We start from the raw sequence: 19329 nt of genomic DNA on the forward strand, positions 1-19329 counted from the left end.
AAACTTCCTTTATATGTGCATTTTGCTGCAGAACAAAAACCACCTTCCAGCTAATACTTTTGTGTAAGGAACAGCAATGTACTGCTAACATGAGTAGTTCATCATCACTCTCAAAAATCCGTGTGCTTGTGAAATACGAGGAAATCTACAGTTTTACCAGACTTCTGAAGACTGATTGTGAAATGGTTTGGAACAAGCTGCCACTTGAATTCTCTTCTTGGTGATACATTCTGCTGGTCCTACTTGTTCAAAAGATTTCTAACTCCATTAAACCACCACTATAAGCCTGTCAGGCTGGCTATATTTCTACATGTTTTTTAACAACAGAATGCAGATATCTTTCTTCTTTTCTTCCCTGGTGGCAATCCTTACTTTTAGAATTAAACTAATAATTCTAGTTTTTGCTTTAAACATTTTTTTTTATTTCACTCTTTGTTTCTGAAAGCAGAAATTAAACTATTGCTGAAGACAGAGAGAAGTGAACGTTTCTAGAGCAGTAACGTGGCACTGGCATCCTAACTTGAATCTGTAGACAGAAGGGAGTTTTAAATGGAAACGGTGCATCTTTCTGCACAAAACCTGGTGCCTGCCTTTCTAGATGTAAAAAAGGGGAGCAGACTCCAGATTGTTTTAATCTGCTTGACTCTCTGAGATAATATTTTGCAGATGCAGGTGAGGGGAATCTGGTCCAACACGCACCACCAAAATAACAAATGTAGTGCATTTTCATGTTGTACCTACTCAAATATTCTAAAAGCATAAAACTATGATAGATTAATCTGTATTATAAAAGAAGAGTCAAACATCTTTTGTCATTACATGTCTGTCCTGTGTGGTTTTTGTTTCAGTGGGGCTGTTTAAGAAGCAAGGCACTGTTCAGCCTCAGTAAGGACAGTGTGATCTTACTTAAGCCCTAGCGCACCTTGTGCTGTATACAGCTTAATTTTCACCTTGTTTAAAAAAAAACAAACAAAAAAAAACCAACAGTGATTTTCACTTTTCTTTGAGAGAATAGATGCTTTTGAAAGACCTTGATTTGGTTTTGAACAAATGTAATTGTGAAAAGGTTTGTAGATTCCAGAAAGGAATTGGTTAATTTAGACCGGAACCAGCAAGAAGTATGAATGGACTACCTTGCCTACAAGCTGCCTTCTGCCTCTGCAGCTGAAGGCCTGAAACAGAAGGGACGATGGAAAGACCGGTTGGGAAAAAAAATCATAGTTTCCATGGCAGGCTACTAAAGAAAAACTCACTGGTGTTGTGCTTGGGAGAAATTGATCTGTCTCTCTGGAGAAAGACAATAAATATCTGCTCTGGGAGGATAGACCGTGGTATACAGGCACTGCATGAAGTAGGATGCTTTTTGAATAACTGGCACGGTGGATCATCAACCGTAGTCCAAATTGCTCTATGATAATGGAGATGCTATTCGTGGAAATGAAGTGCATGCATTGATATGCAGGTGCCATTTCAGGTTCCTTGTAGGAGGAATTCTGTCCTACAGCACTGATAAAAAAAGAATATGGTTCTGCTTAACCAGAGAGCGTACTTGGAGATGTTCAGGTGTTGTTTTTCTGGTTTTGAACAGTCTATGAATTTTGTGGACCTTATAGACTGCTACTTTTTCATTTATGAAGCTGACATTTTAAATGTGGCTCCAGGCAATTACATTAAAATTGTAATATAACTGTGAGTTATGATTGATTTGTATCTGTTGCCCTGTAGTTGCAAAGACAAATCATCCCACTTTGCTTAAGGTCAGGAGTTTGATAAAGATCATTCACCCTTCCAGTTTAAATGGAGCTAACAGGAGCTAATTATTCAGTGGGACTGAAAAGGAATTGATGCTCTCACAGATGATATTTGTTATCTCTTACAGGCAATTTCATTCCTTACGCCACTAGCAGTCATTTTTGTGGTGAAAATAATCCGGCGAACAGACAAGACTGAAATTAAAGAGGCTTTCTTAGGTAATGTATGTCGTACTTTGAGATGGAAAATGTCTGATAGCTCTCAGAGATTGATTCCAATTGTAGTTGAAGCCATGAAGAAAACCTGTCTCTATTACAGTCCATTACAGTAGTTTTCAGTGCAGTTATAGCATCCCACAAAACCCTTTTTTTTTTTTTTTTTTTAAATGTATGTTTCTAGATATACGTATTCTGTGTGTTAATTCCACAGTCTAGCAAGGGCCAGAATTTGATCAGGAAAGTCACGATCATCTGAGAGACTGTTCAGATGTATATTTTTCTGTCACAGCCAATCTATTACTTACCTTTTACTTACACTTGCAGCTATTCTAAATTAAGGGTTTGACTGGAAAGTCCTGTGAGACTCAGCTGCTTAGTGTAGGAAATTACTCCTCTCATTGTTTTCTGACCTTCTCCTGGAGTTTACTGTTCCCCTTTCCAAAATCCGTGCTCATGGCTCAGCTTTTCTAATCAGAAGCTGATGTTTCATCTTAAGCTGCCAGTGGAGTTGGATGTACACTTAATCCTGGATGGTGAACTGCTATGGCTGGGTTATGGGTGAGATTTAATTACAGTTGTAGGCAGCAGCTTTGAGGAGAGGAACGGGTAGACAGTGGGGATGGTAAGTCTTAAACAGTTCCAGCTAATTCTGGCTGCTCTCCTATCTTTTGAAATCTTTTAGTGATATGTGCCCAGATCCTTCATACAGAGATATTGCCAGGGACTAAAATTGACTAAAGCACTTCCACTGGCAGAGGATACTTTGAAGCACTAAGAAATGCAAATGTTTGTGTTGGCAGTATGTGTAAAATATGCCTAATTCTGTTTTACTGGCTAATTTACACTTTAATTTATTGGCCCTTAGATTGTACTCAGCCTTGCCTTAGCTAGATAGGATCTAAATGGCACTGTATATCTGCCTTTGAAAATGGTTTCCACAAGACTGGGTTCCCATAGCTTGGTCTTTCTCCAGTTGCTCTATACAAAAGTGTGAAAAGATCTCAGTTTTGTTTTGGCTGCTACCAGTCATTTGTAGTAACTTCTGAAATGTCTTATAGCGATATTTTACTGACAAGTCCATTCAGTAGAAATAACTCTGATTCATAAAATACATACAGTCACAGTTCTGAGTTTCACTTTCTGTTGTTTAAGAAGGAAAGGAGCTTTGGATTAGTTTCTCCATCACTTATTCTCACCTTTTTGTTTTAAAGAGACATTCATTTTTTCTGCTCTTCTTGCCTTCTGTTATGATTCCCTCTATAATGTCCATTTGACTTTGTGGAAAGTTTCAGTTCGCTGTGCAATCACCATAAATAGCTGAGAGAAAACAATTGAAAGGAAAAAGAGAGCATGGAATTGAGTGGTCACTGTGAACATAGGTGTTGAAAGTGGAAGACTTCATTGAACAGTATCAGTGTCTCTAGGATTGACTTGTTCTTTTATTTTTGCTGGCAGCTATTGCTATAATCTAATTTTGCTTTGATGGAGGACCTCTTTTTTTTTTAACTTAAAGAAAAATAGATCCTATAAGACACACATTGTTATAATCTATAATATCCTCAGGCAAAGATGTTACAGAGACAGGATGAGTGCTGCTGAAGTTCAGCATGTGGGGTGGCAGTCCAATGAGAAAACAGCTCGTATAGCTGTCATAATCAAAAGTTATATTAGTGTAACTGCTCTACTGGAAATCAGAGATTTGTTGGTTTGGTTTTTTTTTTTTCTGATGGGACATAAAATTCAGTGGTTCTGGTGTTGTAACAGGGAGCTATGGTGTGGACTGCAAAATGAAATCAGTTTTAATCTAAAAGGAGTGTGTGCGGTGGATCCAAGTGCCACTGAAATCAAGGCAGAGATCTCCTCAGGCTTTAGATGAGGTTCCTTGGAAAATCTAGGGACTCGGCAGGCAAGTACTAATAAAAAAGATTATTCAGTCATACCTGGTGTGACAGTTCCTGTTTATTACTCCAATTTTATTAGGTTAGTTGGTTAATCCTGGGAGTTAAGGTAAGGGGAAAATGTCAAGATTTTTTGTCAAAACATCCACATCCTTTTGAAAGATGTGCATATATATTTTATGTATGGGTCTATACAGGAATTCTCTTCGACCCAAAGAGCGTAAGATTTTAATCCAGTAAATTGCAAAACTGATAAACACAGTACTTGATTCTCTAATAATTGTTTCCACCTGATGATTTATGCCTGTGCAAATGGCATGCTCCAAAAACTGTATTTGCGTAAGGAAATAAGATCGCGAGTAAAAGCGGAACAGTCAGGCACGCAGTTGGGGATGATGCTTTGGGGTCTGTCCTAGTTGGAATAATAAGAAAAATAGTAGGCTGCAAAGATCATTGAGTTTTTAGTCCAGTAAAGGTTTCAGTCTGTAAGTCAAATGCTGTAATGCTGCAATTTATAGCTTGTTATTGAGGTTATTACTGTTCTGTTTGTTCGTTCTGTTTTGTAGCTGTTTCCTTGGCTCTAGCTCTGAATGGCGTCTGCACAAATACTATTAAATTAATAGTGGGAAGGTAAGTCTTACTGTGTTATAAATGATAACTTTAACTGTTATGAGAAATTAAGACAGATTGCCAAATACAATACATCTTAATAAAAACATAGCTGCTTCTCCAAAGCACATGGAATTAGAATGGGCCCCTGTGGAGCTGACCTTTCCCTGGTGCAGGTGTTGTACAGCTCCGTTATGTGACATCCAACTGTGGTAGGAACCTGTGCCCTTGTGTTTTGTTATTTGTTTGGCCGGTTGATGGATCCAGACAAGCGAGGACTTTGAAAGGAAAGGTGTGAGCTGAAATCTGTTCGTTAAATTGGCAGCACAGGAGGGAAGAGTCACAGCCTTTGGGAGTTTAGATGCCAGTGCCCCCAGTCTGATTAAACAGGAATCAACTGAGTGTCTGTATAACCCATTGCTTGCGTTGTGTGTGAAGTGTATTACCGAACGTCATATTTCCACGTAACATTGAGATCCATGGCAGATCAAACCTAGGAGCTAAGTAACAAGTGGACTTGTTAGGTAGGCCATTTTTTTAGGGAAGCATAAATTTGAATGAAGGGCTCAGAAAAATACTAGCAAACAAAAATCTGGAAAATAAATTTTTTTTTTAGTTACTTTTTGGCTCTGTGTCAAAATTTTGAATATTTCAACCTGAAAAATATTTGACTTGAATTCATACAGTGTTTAATAGAGTCCAGTGCTGCATTTGTTGTTCACCGGTCTTGCAGCACTGAGGAAGCAGTAATTGTGCTTGGTTTCTGATGAACCCTCTCTGCTACGGTACTGATACCATGACAGCAATGGTGCTTGGCACTTTTATTTTAAGAGTGCTTTTGAAATGTAATTAAGAATGTCTGCACCATCTTCTTCAGGCAGACATGAGCTCATTTTGCCTGCACTCCAAGCCAGCTAGTTGCTCTGTCAGCTTCTCTCTGAGTCTGCAGTCATTTCCCGTGCTGCTTTACATCATGGTTTATCAGCTCAGCATCAGTGTGACACCAAACTTACATGCTGTCATTCAGCACATAGCAGGGTCAAAGGAAACCCGGAGGCTTGTTCAATGCAGTTAGAGAGTCAGCATCAGGGCAAGATGTCGGCAAGACTCATGCAGCTTTGTGGGGTTGCTACGCTACTTTGGTCTGTCACTGGAAGCGCTGTGCCAGATTGATTGCTTTAGGCAAGAGTAACCCTGCATGTTTGTTTTCAGAAACAATTCCCACTTGTATGCTTCACTGGAAGCTTTTTTAGAGACCCCGCCCGTAAAAACGTGGGCTTGGACTGAGGGACAGGCTTTAGTGGAGCACTTGGCAATGTTAGGTTTGCTGTTGGACTCTATGATCTTAAGGGTCTTTTCCAACCTGAATGATTCTATGATTTCTTTTGCTGTGTTAAGGCAGGAGGGAATGAAATCTGTATGTAATAAGCAGTAAATGTAATAATCACTTTGAGGTTTATTTGTTACTACAGCTTTTATATTTTTAATATCCATGGTGTTTTTTGTAGACCGCGTCCCGATTTCTTTTACCGCTGCTTTCCAGATGGAGTAATGAACTCTGAAATGCACTGCACAGGTGATCCAGATCTGGTGTCTGAAGGCAGAAAAAGCTTTCCGAGTATCCACTCTTCCTGTAAGTTCATTTAAATGCAATGCCTCTTTTGTAAAAAAGCTGTCCTGTCTATGTTTTGGAATTGCTCTTTTTTTTTGTTAGATCTGGAGCCTGATTTTTGCTGGAGAGGCCTGGACTTCTGTCTTAGGTTACAACTTCCAGAAATTTCCTTCTGGAGATAAAGTTGTGAGCCTGTGACCCTCCTTGTCTTGAGAATCATCTGACTTCACTGAGAGCCATAGCAGGACCATCAGTAGAGTGAAGCACTACTCAAGGTTAAAGAAAACAGTGTGATTCTGAGGGGGTACCTGTTCCCTGATGCAGACCTGTGTATGCAACCTTTGTCTATATAGTAAATATTTATTTTGTTATATTCCACTGAAGTATGAAATGTGACAATGCATGTTGGACCTGCATAGTTTGGACAAGATCTAGTTAATATCTTTCAAGTACTAGATCTGTTGAACCAAAATTCAAGTCACAAAGACAGTTCAACTGCTTTTATCAGCAAGGTTTCTTCATGGAGGTTGTGTGTTTGAAGGTGGAAGAGGTGGAAAGGAGTGCACAGAGAATCACGTTGCATCATTTTGATGCTGTTCATCCTAATGAACTGGGTACAAGGTGAGGTTCAAGAAGTCCCTGTAGCACTAGAAGCTATTGCAATATGCCGGTAGAAGGATGATTCTTTCATTCCCTGTTCTTTTACTCTTTTGACAGTATCCGCTGCTGGCTGTGGCTAAACAAGGGATCCGTGTCTGTGTGGGCCTTGATTCTGAGGGGTTCTCATACTTCCATGTTCTGATGTCTGCTGCCACTGGAGTGCTTTGTCTGGGAACAGGCAGGGGTAAATGGTAGCTCTGTTCCCAGCTCGAGCAAGCAGAGGAGAGTAGGTAGAATGTCCTGACTTTTCTGTCAGCATGACTGCACGGAGGTAGCGTGTGATGAGGGAAGAGATGTCTCAATAATATCTTATTTAGAGGAGCAGGTGGGCAGGACACAGAGGTACATTTGGCACAGCATGGAGCTTCTGTGGTTTCTTGTCTGCTCTGAGGACAGCACAGTCACTTGTCACTCCATCTGGCTTTGATGTGGTCCTCAATCGAAACCTGATGGTTTGATCAGTTGCTCCTAGCTTATGCTGTAGCCTGACAGATGTTTAGATGGCTTTCTGAAAACTCCTGTGTCTGATTTAATTAGTTGTATTAGCTCAGATGTTTACAAACATTCCTTTCTCTGTCTTGAGGAGCTGACTTCTAGAGTGTTTTATGTCAAGTGTCTAATAAAACTTCTTCTCATCTGTAAAATAACTTGATTACTGTGAGCTTTTGGGTTTTTTTTGGCCAGTATTGCTTGTTGCTTGTTCTGTTTCTGAGAACTGCCAGCTGAGTACCAGTAAATCATATCTCTGGAATTTTTTTTTCTGATATTTTTTTTTTTAAGTAATAACTTCAAATTGTCGAATTGTGTAGAATTATATATTGCAAACAAGTTGGGTAATGACATTAATGAAATTCTGAGCTGGTCTTGCTCCCTTTTTCTTCTTTGAGTCCCAGAAACATATAAGGGAGTAGTAGACATCTGTGGATGTGTTACAAGCTTTATAGTCCTAAGCAATAAACCAACTTAGCTGTCTCAAGTTTTCTTTATGAACTTTGATTACATTAAAGAGACAATAGCAGAATATATCCTATGCTGTTGAGAACAAATGGTATTTATTGCTATTTGTAGTCTGTCTTCGGATCTGGTTGTCACACTTAGTTGCAGTCCTCTTGGTGAAGTATTTTGCCAATGTAAATGTTAGAGGTGATCACTTTCCTTTGCTAAAATGCAACAGGTTACTCTGAGGCTGCAAAGTGTGAGCTGCGAGAGACATCCAATGTGCTTTTGATTTTGCACAGACTGGAAAACAGAGTGTAGCATGCTCTGTTAGCTCTGGCACACATGCTACTTCTCTTACCAAGTCTGTTTGGCACACAGCAAAGCGCTTTGTCCCTGTGTCGGTGGGGCAGCCATAGAATGCTTACTGGGGTTTTACTTTTAACTGGTATTGGTTTTATAAAAACTGGGTTGTGTTACTGCAATTCACTCAAAATTTGGTTGCAACAGGGTGATGGCCCAGTGTATTTAGAGCAAAATTACGAGAACTGCTTTCTCCATCACTGACTAATATAATATTAGATGACCAGGATTCTCAATATTATTTTATCAAGAATAGTTTATAGTTGTGATAATAAATTTAGTTTCTTGCTATTAACTTCATCCTCCACTAGATTGAAGAGTGAAAAGCAAAAAATATTATGGGAAACACAAGATTTTACTACCTTCCTGGACCTATGAAGCAATGAGGATGTTAAGGATATAATAATTCACATTTGGAAATTTTGCTGTTATTTTATATTTTCATGGTTTGTATAATGTATGAACTGTACTTCCTCTACCTCCCACTCCCTGTGAAAAATTATTCTCTTATCTCAGTTTTAAAAAGCTGTCCTTCCTGCCGCCTTAACATGTAGGCAATTGCAAACTTTCCTTACATAAACTCAGTCCAAGATTTTTTTTTTGGCTCCTTTCTCCCTTCCTTCAGCATAAGATTGCTGCTAGATAAAATGAAGGAGTTCTGCTCTTTAGATTTGTTATCCTTTCTCTGTTTATTGCGGAATTTGTGAAGCAACACCGAAAAAAGGTTCTGTTACTGTTTGTGGTTTTTGTTTCTTTTTCTATTTTCATGGCTGCGGAAATGCAAGTGGGGAGGATGAGAGTCGGCATAAACTATAGTACCTCTCTTGGAATGATGGTTAAAAGTAGCCCACTACAGCTTGGTATTTTCTGCTTCACTTTGAACACATGAAGAAAATGAATCACAAGTAAAAGCTGCCAGGCAGTTCGTAAAGAGAGGTTAGAAGCTTTAGTCAAGAGCCATTTTAATCTTCAAAACAGTTTTTCTTAGAGCATTCCTTGGACAGACTGTCAATCAAAAGCTTTGTTGTACCAGGATCTAAAACCTCATCCATGCAAAATGCGGCTTTAACAAGAAAGTCTGCGGTGCTGTGAATGTTGTGCTCTAGGAATGTGATGCAGGGATGTATAACAGGAGTGACAGTACTGACACCCCCAGATGGCCTGACCTGACCTCGCCTACTCAATAAAAATGTTGTGAACTACCTGTCTTCCACTTTGAGAGTCAACTTGTGCCCTGAAGGGAGAGCGTGCTCTCCTTATCAGAGCACAGATTATTTTCTTGGCTTAAATTACCACGTCTTTCATCTCCCTCTGCCAGGGAGTGCATGTAATACAAATAAGAAAAATGTGTGGAGCACAAACTGTTTTGTAAACCAAAGAGTGACTTGCAGATAGAAGCAAACTATGGCTGCCTGAAAAAATTGAGGCATTTTGTACCAAATCAGAGCAGGTTGACCCACATGAAGACAGTGGTGGTGTTACTGCGTTTTCTGAACAAGGAGCAGAACTCTACCTGCAGTGGCTGCTGAAAATGTGCTTTGAGCTGGCATACCTCCTTCAAGGCTGCTGTCTCCTAACTCCGTCTTTTGTCTTTTCTGGAAAGACTGTTGAAGTTTGGTGACTCCTCTTGATAACTTTTTATAACAGCAACTTGAGTTTAGAATCTACACAGGCACAACCCAACATTCAGTGAGTCCATTGAAACTCACCCTGTAGCGCATGTTCTACTGGACCAAAGTCGTCCCTGGACCTTCTGGATTGTTTGCAGTGTGTTTTGCCTCTTTTCCAGTTGAACTGCCAGTATGTCTTGTTTGTGAGAACCAACTTTTGGGGGTAGGGAGTCAAGACTCCTGCCTGGCTCCAGCAGCTCAGAGGTGTTCCTGATACCCAGGTTTGTAGGTAGCTATTCTGATCAAAATGGTTCCAAAATGTAGGTCTATTTTTCTATATTTACTATTTCCATGGTTTCTTAATCCATTGGCAATTTTCTGCTGTTTAAAGCTATTACCTGCGAAGATATCGTGCAGCTTTTCCGTGTCCATACTTCCTTGAAGGAATGATGTTTAAGAAGATCGTAAATGCAGCATTTCTTCCTCCTGCCCGTGTCCTTCCTGTGTGTCTTCTGTAGAGTTATCTTGCAGAGAGCCTTCAGGCAATCTGCCTTGGAGATACCTCATGGCATCCTAACCTCTCAAGATATGCAGAGTAAGCACACGTACTCTTCAGGGTTTGTTCTGGATGTACTTTGCAAACTTGTTATCCAAATAATAAGCAAATCTCTCTCAAATGTGGCCCTGAGAACAGTGGGAGTTTCTCCAGGAAAGTCAGTTACACCATCTGAAAGTGTTGGTCATAGTAAGGAGTGGAGGAATTCAGCTGTGTCTGTGGTGAGCTTCTAAAGAAACTTTCTTCTGTTTGGTGAAGTGTGATGGGAAATGCCCTTTGCTGGATTTTTTTTTTGTTTTGTTTTTGGTTTTTCTTTTTGTTTGTTTGTTTTGGTTTTGTTTTTGAGTTGTTTGTTTGTTTATTTTGATATAATTTCCCCACTTCAACCTCCTGATGTCCAGCAAAAGTGAGAATATAGTCTTTCCTCAGATCACCCCTTGCAGTGCTGGAAAGTACATAATGCAGCTGCTGATGGACTGATACAAGACCCTTCACCATTTTTTCTCTCCTTGCAGCAAGATTCAAAGAGCAGCGGCAAGCAACAGATAAAAAAGTAACATGAACAACCAAGTGGATGGAAATAGAGAAAAGGATTGTGTATTTAATGAAACAAACACAACAAATTATGCAGAAATCAGTATAAACCTTTTGTTGTGTAATGATTACTCAGCATACTTATAGGTGAAAAAAAGCAATATTTTAAATAAAGAGTATTCAACTGAATGCAAGACATGAAAACTCATTGATATGAGGTAAAATGTTGTGAATTAACACAGAACACTTAATTGGGTAAGTTGCATACCTAGCTGGTAGCTGAAAAGGTCACACAATTTGCAGGCATACATTATACTAATGGCATGGATATAAAGCTTTTTGTCATTGATTTCTTCCTGTTTATCTCATGACTGATGTCATTTTGTCATTTGTATCAAGCTGACAAAATCTTTTCACAAATGAAATATGAACCTAGAGTTGTGTAGTGTTATTTATCTGAAAATCAATAATATCTAACTCTTAATATTTGTTGCTGGAAAAATTACCATCATGCAGAAGCCTCTTGTTAAGTTTAATTATTGCCCAGTGTGTTACTGTGCAGGGAAAGTAGCTGGGAAATAAATGCGTGTCATACTAGCTTTAGGTCCAGTGGAGCAATTCCAGGTAGACCAGCTATTCAGTTATTAAAAACTGGAAAAGAAATCAGAAGGGTTCTTCTCAATATCAGTTGTTTGTTACTTTAAGGAGCTTTATGCGTTTGCCAGTTCAGGGAAGATTTCAGTGTGCCATTCTTTGTGTAGGCTACAAGCAGGGAGTATTTGATTGTCTGATATTTATGTTGACAGAGACTTCTGAGTATATTTTGTTGACAAAATTTGGAGGTTTTTATGATTACCGTGGGATCCTGAGGGAGAAAGTCAGCTTTCTAATCCCCGATTTAGTCTTAAATTACCACTGCTATAATTGGGTGAATGTCTTTGTTTAGAGAATATATCTAAATGTCTTCAGGGAATATGTTCAGCCTACAAACCATCAGAGTTTTTTCATGCACTGGGAAGACTTATTCTAGTTGTGAATAGAAGGATATATGTCAAGTACGTGTTTAATTAAGGTGACAGAAATACTTAGTATGTTTTCCGTGTGAGCGCTTACATGATGAATAGCAAGTCACCCATCACAGTTGGTTAGAACTTCCATTCACCAAGAATGATGACTTCTTTGAACCACACTAATGCTTTATCAACTGATGCTGCCTTTGTTTTTGGGAATATCTGCTATCATCTTCCTGGTTTTGGCAGGTTTGGCCTGGAAGCCATGTGTACAGACTTCATCTTTGAGTTCCACAGATAAATTCATAGACACTGAAGATGAAAAGGCCTTCTTGTATCGTTTGCAGTACATCAGTTTATTGCTATATAGAGATGATTCCTGACAAATTTAGAAAGTTCTTTTCTTACATTAATTTTAAGCATCTTACATGGTAGGATTTTCCTGCAGCTTGAAATTAAGCTGGTTATTATATGGTTTGTGAGTTCACCCTAGGATAAATAATACCCCTCTCTGATCTAATCTTGAGCCACCTAATTGGACGTTTGTTTTTTTGTGCTTGGTGCCTCACTTCAAATTGCTCTGAATTCATCATGTCAGTATGATTCTCCTCTATTAAGTTACAGTTTAATATTATAGTTTGCTGGGTGTTCCAATAATTTGCTGCATAATTTGTTTTTTACTGTCATGCCTACTTCATTTTCTCTATTGGTATAAATCACTGGTAGCACACTTGCTTATTTTTCTCACCAAGTATGCTAATAAGGAGTTTAGGAGATAATTTTCTTGGGCTACTGCACTGTGGAACACTCCAGGTATTGAAAACATTGCAAAACATCTGATAACGTCTGAAATAATTATGTGGTGGAACTAGATACGAGGAGGAGGAGGAGAGAGGGATGCATGGTGTGCTGGAATGAGCAGCAGGAGGTAAGAAGTCAGTCTCCCTTGGTTCTTACACGATTCTTACATTTATGTAAGATCATTTGAAGGATCTGTATAGAAAAAGGTACAGGTTTACCATGAATGGATGAAGTCTTTGATCAAGAATGAACACCTATCTACTTTGCTGGGTATTGTTAGACTATTTGTATGCTGACTGGTAATTGATTTAAAGCACCATTTACCAGGACTGCAGGTAGATTTCTGCAGGTGGAGGAGGAGTTGAGCATACTTTGTGTGTACGATAAAGGAAGGCTGGCAGGCAGTGTAGGGAATGAAGAGGTGGAAACTGAGGGATACTACAAAAAGATAAGAAGAGCAACTATCAAGGGAAGCATGTTTTAGAAGCACAAATTCATAGAAATCTAAGTCTTGCTCCAATTGCTGTCTAAAATTAATTTCCCTAAGCTTTTAACTGTGAAGCTTTTGGCTTAAAAGATGAATCCAGATAATCTTCCCAATTTGGTGATGCCAAGTTTTGGGTACAGAGGTTAAATTGGAGGGAGAAGGATTTGACCCATGAAATCTTAATGGAGTCTTTGACCCAGAATTAATCTGTGTAAATGAGGATAGAAGCAAACAGCAAGCAAAGAAGTGCTGCAAAAGTGTTATCTTCTTATATTAATATAGTTTGATGAGTGAGTCTTGACCTGTTGCCAAAACCAGATCGGCTTCCTGATTAGATCTGACACTAAATGTTTGCTTGTGTTCATATGTTACTTACCAGAGCAGTAAGCAGATAAACAAAATAAAGCAACTAGACACCGCTGAGCTGGCAGTCAGAAATATCACTGTGCTGCATCCAGCCACAGACTGGTCCTGCTTTCCTGTGGCTGGTTATCAATGTTGTGAACTGTGATGGTAAGAGAGGGTCGAGGGGAGTGTAGCGTAGTGCTGTCAGTGTAATGCTCTTGCTGTCATAACCTGTCTTCTCTGTCACATTTGTTGACTGTTTATTAGGTAGTCATAAAAAAATATATTTTTTAAATTATTAAACTGCTAAAGAAATGTCCGAAACCATATTGTGTACAGAAAGGATGTGTCCAGAGACCTATTTCATATCTCAGCTCTACAAGCAATAGACCATTCTGATGTAAATATACCTTTGCAACAGCAGCAAAACTCACAGTATTTTATTTTCATCTGCTTGCCATGTAAATGATTTCTGAATGGATTTTCTCCTGAAGCTTTCTTAAAAAAAAAATAGTAACTCAGCAAAGCAGAATTGCTTCAAATATTGTTCAGTAAAATAGGTCGTTGAGGTTAAAAAAAAAAAAAAATTCCTAGACAGTCAAATATCTTAAATGCTGACATGACGGTGGCAATGAAGTCTTTGTACAAGCAAGTATAGGTAAATAATAGTAACACAGCACATTTTATTTAGAAACACCAAAAATCCTGTGTGAATGAAATGCCAGATTCTTGACCTTGTTTGCTTTCTTAGAGGAAGTGATTAATTCATCATGATACAACTCCCTTTAGGCTCTTACTCTGCTCAAAACATTTGCAAGCAGATTGCAATTGCCAGAGTTTTGGCCTCAGCTTTATTCAGTGACTATTTTAAAATGTGTTATTTCTGAATTGGTCGGTGCTATTTAAACTGTGTTTTTCAGCAAAGGGATTGCTGTCGCAGATTTGAGGAAGCTGCATGAAACTGGTTTTGATACCTTTGTGCTGAAGGAAAAAAAGAATGGCTTGGTGAGAATTTAATTTAGCCTCCTTGGAGCCTGTACTGCTTGGTATTTGGAGTCAGTGGCAGATCAAGCCTGTGATTGTCATGAATACCTACATATACATCCTGAAATTGATATATCTGCTATGAATACACGAATAACCACTTGCTAGTCTGGTTTGTATCAGCTTATAGTTTGATTCACAGAATTGTTGGGTTGAAGGTACCTCTGGAAATTGCCAAGTCCCAAGCCGCTGTTCAAAGTAGGGTCAATGAGAGTGGTTCCTCAGGACAGTGTCCAGTTGGGTTTGGCATGTAGCTGAGTATGGAGATTCCACAAGCTTTCTCACAGGGAAACCTGTTCCAGTGTTTGACCACCTTCACGTTGAAAATGTTGTTTCTTACATTTAAATGCAATTTCCTGTGCTTCAGTCTGTGCCTGTTGTCTCTCCTCCTTTGACTGGCTACTGCTGAGAAGAGTCTGGCTTTGCTGCCCCCAGTACAGGACTTTGCACATCCCTGTGTTGAATTTCAGGAGATTCTTGTCAGCTGTTGATCTCAGAAAGATCACAATTGATGCTAGTGGATTTCACATCAACTGACTGAAAAATCAACCTGATAAAAATTAGTCAATTGAATAACACATAGCTGCAGAGATAATTAAACTTACAAGTTCATGTTGGATTGGATAGATTCATAGGAACAAAATCAATTAAAAAATATTTTCTGTATAAAAGTGCCATACTAACAGCAAAATAAGTAAAATACTACTTTGATTTTATTTTTGTAGCTGCAATTTAGTCACTTAAATTAGTTTAAAATGTTGACTTTTGGCTAAATAGTGCCATTACTTTTTTTTTTAAAGAATCTTTATTGATTCCAAGGATTCCTTTTTGCAAGGAAAAATCAAGATTTGAAGAAAATATTTTGTGGTAACATCTGAATTTGATTTTTACAGCTTCCAGAGTGAATGTTAACATGGTGTTGTACAAGATCTCTTATTTCTTGTGTGTGAGGTTTGGTTTTGTGTTGCCTTTTTTTTTTTTTTTTCTTTTCCTCTTTTTATTATATTGTCTGAAAGAGAGTTGTAGTGATTACTGTTGAATACAGCTGAAGAAATCAGATAATTTAATCAGAAACTTGAAATGAAAAATGCAATCGGTATTTGGTTGTGGGGACCAAACCGGTGACTGTTATTTCATATGTTTTTTAGTTACCTCCTTGATGAATAAAGGTATCTTTATACGTTTGAGAGAATAATATGCCTTTTAGAGGTGAAGAAGAAAATTATTTTCTCTGCCTTTCAGCCAGTTTACACTTACTTCACAGTCTTCATAGACAAGATGGTAAATAATACGTAAACATTCAACTTTTATGTATTGGTTGACAACTTTTAGAAGAAATTCATGTTTTTCAAAGAAACGGTTACTTTTTAATAAACTGCACTTTTTATACAAATAGGACTTGGGTAGTAAAATATCACTGCTAAAGTAACTGATGTTTGCAGTGGCCAGATTTGCAAGGTTGTAACCGATTGTAACATGATGAAGAATTGACTTTTCGCATTTTCATTATTCAGGATGAGCCTTCGCAAGTATAAGCTCATGGCAAATCAAGGTAAACATCCATTTCCAACACAGGGCGTAATCTTGCTCTGGTCAAAATCAATGCCAGAACTGAATTGCCTGGAGAATGCTACTATATCAAAGAAGTAATCAGCAAACGGGGTTAACGGGAGCAGTGACCAAGGAATTAGGATCTTAATACCTAACTGTGCACTTTAATATAGCATTAAGAAAATATTGCCAGTGGAGCATGTTACACATTGTAGATTCTGTTTATATTAAAATTAGGTTATGCATATGATAAGAGTACGGGATATGAGGTCATCTGTGCTTATTTGTTGAGAAAGAACAGCATCTCTAAGAAAGAATGTACAAACAGCAATAGGAAAAATGTAATTGGTTACCCTTTTCTGCTGGCATCATAAACGAGATTACATCTTCAGACCAGTCATGAATAATAATTTCCTGCTCTAAGTAGCCAAATTCTATTATGAATGGCAGCAGTAATTGCTCAATCTGTTGTAACAAACTTTAAGAATATATAAGAAAAATTCTTCTGCAGAGGTTCTCTAACCCTGTCTTTGAATAAGGAGAGAGGAATCCCAGCTGACTTTTTTCACTGCATTCACATTTCTTCATTTGTGAGCAAGTTCAGCCCACGCATCCAACAGATATGAGGAGTATGCATGCCTTTCCCTCCAGCATTGTCGTTATTTCCAAGACGTAGAGTTTCTATGTTAGCTCCTAAGAACTGTTCTTTAGTAAGGCTCCTCACAGAAGGAGTGAGTCTTTACTGGAAAGCTAATATTACTGTCAATGTTTGCATTTGATGATTATCGTTGAATGCAGGTAGGCAGTAGTGGAAATAACTGTTTGTATATCATCAACCTCATCCCTTACAGAGAATCTCATCTTGTCCAGGAATGGCAATATGCTAGCAGCTTTGGAGGCAGTTTTCAGGAGACAGTTCCCATATTCAGAATAGAGAAAGTGAGTGCTGAAAGTCTGTGCTCCACCATTTTTTTTTTTTTTTTTTTTTTTTTAAGAATCAGAAGTTAATTTCCACAAGCTCTCAAGAGTATAATCTGGCTCAGGTGCTAGTTTATCAAGCAGCTATAATGCATATTACTGGGGTAAACGAAGTGGCTATTTATCTGCCTGTTTTCCTTATTAAAAGATATAGCCATGCAGGTATGCTATTCATCTTTATCAATGCTTACCACTTACTGGTCTGAGAATCTGCCAGATCTTGAGGTGAAAGGAAAGGTCCTTACCTTTCCATCAGTTTCTCTGCAAACAGCGAGCTGGCTTCCAAGCCATGTGAGAGCTTTTTGCTCCTCACCAGCACCCAGCCTTTTTCATTAAAATGACCAAAAGAGCTGAAGCGTAAGGTGTTTGTTATATCTCTCTGCTATCTAGCAAAATTCAGCAGACTTGCCTAAAGAAAAGCTGACAGTAATGTGATCCTTCATGGTAACATGTTGTTTAGCAATACCAAGGACTGCATGGAAAATCAGAAATTGTACCAGATAAGCCTGTTGCTTTCTTGATCTCAGAACTGTGATTTGCTGATTTGCAGTCCACTATAATTTGTGATTCACGTAGGATACCAAAGAGGTGGGGAGGGACGCTTTTTATTTGGTTTTGCTTTTCCTAATCTGAAGACAAGGTCACGCAGGAAACCAAGAGTGGAGTGAGAATTCAGAGAAGAGTAAGCAAAAACATGATCCTGTATCATTAATGAAGAATAGAATGAATGACTGTGAGTCAACATGGTTCTTCCTCAAGTACTGAAGAGCTGAAGTTAAAAGTGGCCTGGAAGTATTAGTAAATCTCTGAGCTTATCATGGATAAACCAGTTTTCCCAGCAGCCATTGCTGTTTCTTGGCTATTATAGCTGTTCAGTTCGCTTCCATCTGTGTAGGGAAGAACTCGATTACTTTTCAATCTAATTCTTCCTTTTCTTTTGCCTAACTTTAACTTTTCAGGTTAAGCTAAGGTTAAGGTATATGCTTGATTTCAGTCTGCAGAAGACTTCATTGTGATGTAGCTGTATGTAGAGCTAAGACCATTGTTCTTCTGACTGACCTTTTCAGTTAAAAGGACTTTGAGTTAAGTAGAGATCTAATGATCAATTTTCATCTGCAAACTGCAGTGACAGCTCCTCTCTGGAGCGAAATGGGTTAGAAAGCTCAAGACTAATTTTAAAATGGATGGCTATCAACTCAACTCAGACAGAAGAGGCTGGCACATCAATTTCTGATGGTATTCAGGGAATAAGTCTTATTATAGCACTGGCAAATATTGAGATTCCTTGAATTTGCCATTGCAGCATAGCGCTGACATCACGCTCTGAAATCCATTTGGTATGGTTTTGTGTAGCATTTCTGGGTAAGAACAAACCAAATGTAGAGATGTTTCTAAAGCAGATGGGTTGTTAGCTCTTCCTTAATAATATATCCTTCAGTGTGGAGTTGTCTTTAAGGTAGGTAAGCTCAACAGTGGGCTGTTTCAGGCAGCACTTGGGAGGTAAGAGAAGCTTGGCTGCTGCACTGTGTATGAGAAGCGGGTAAATAGCCCAAGCAAAACCATGGCTTGGTTGCACTTTCATTGTATTCGCTGCATAAACATGTTTCTTTGCATTCTTCTAACTTTAATTTTAGGCCAAACCTTGTCCTCATGAAGGATATCCCTTCATCATTCTCTGCAAAGAGGAAAACAGAGAATCATAAGTCTAGTCAGAATTCGTGTTTTGGGAGCGAGAATATGATATTTGTGTGTGAATTTGCCCCAGTCCCATCAGCTGTGAAACATTTTGATCAGATTCAGTCAAGAATGATTGTTAGAAGCAGGCGTACGCTGTTGAAGACAGTGTTATGACCGTCCCCTCTTGTAGCACTGTTTCACATCGTGGTGTGGTCTTCGAGCCCACCGTAAGAATGAACCAGGATACGTATGAGAGTATTCTGCCCGGACTAGCGCTACTTGGAAGTAAAAGCAACCATTCTGTTTCCATGGGGACTTGAAATATGTCTACAGGGTGGTCACCTTCATGATTTAGGGTTTGTATTTTCCACTCTACAAGAGCTGGTTGTGATCAGTCTCCAAATGCTACTGGTTGACTCAACCCTTTTGAGCACAATGAGCGATAGAGCTGACTCACGCAAGTACATGGTCTTGTAATGCAAATAACCCTGAGTCAATCCATAATTATTTCAATAAAAACAATAGTATCAACCACAAGTCTGCTGTAAGCAAAAGAAAAATAAATCAATAAAACCCTTGAAATTGAATTAGAGAGTTAAAATGCTAGGCACCTTTCTTTAGAGGTGTCTGACTGATTTATCAAATTGCAGAAATCTCGGTCGTAAAGATTTCTGAAAACATTAATTTA

General features: G+C 38.6%; 1 protein-coding gene across 1 annotated transcript in view; it reads left to right on the forward strand.

The window, feature by feature from the left end:
- The window catches only part of PLPP4 (phospholipid phosphatase 4), a 58835-nt gene that overhangs the window by 21907 nt on the left and 17599 nt on the right, over nucleotides 1-19329 (forward strand). Inside the window, exons 3-5 of the mRNA XM_086752619.1 lie at nucleotides 1880-1970; nucleotides 4435-4498; nucleotides 5986-6110. Coding sequence (XP_086608745.1) covers nucleotides 1880-1970; nucleotides 4435-4498; nucleotides 5986-6110 — 280 coding nt within the window. The remainder of the gene's footprint in view (nucleotides 1-1879; nucleotides 1971-4434; nucleotides 4499-5985; nucleotides 6111-19329) is intronic.

This window comes from Chlamydotis macqueenii, chromosome 7 (genome assembly GCF_036417535.1).
Source record: "Chlamydotis macqueenii isolate bChlMac1 chromosome 7, bChlMac1.mat, whole genome shotgun sequence".
NCBI classification, from domain to species: Eukaryota; Metazoa; Chordata; class Aves; order Otidiformes; family Otididae; genus Chlamydotis; species Chlamydotis macqueenii.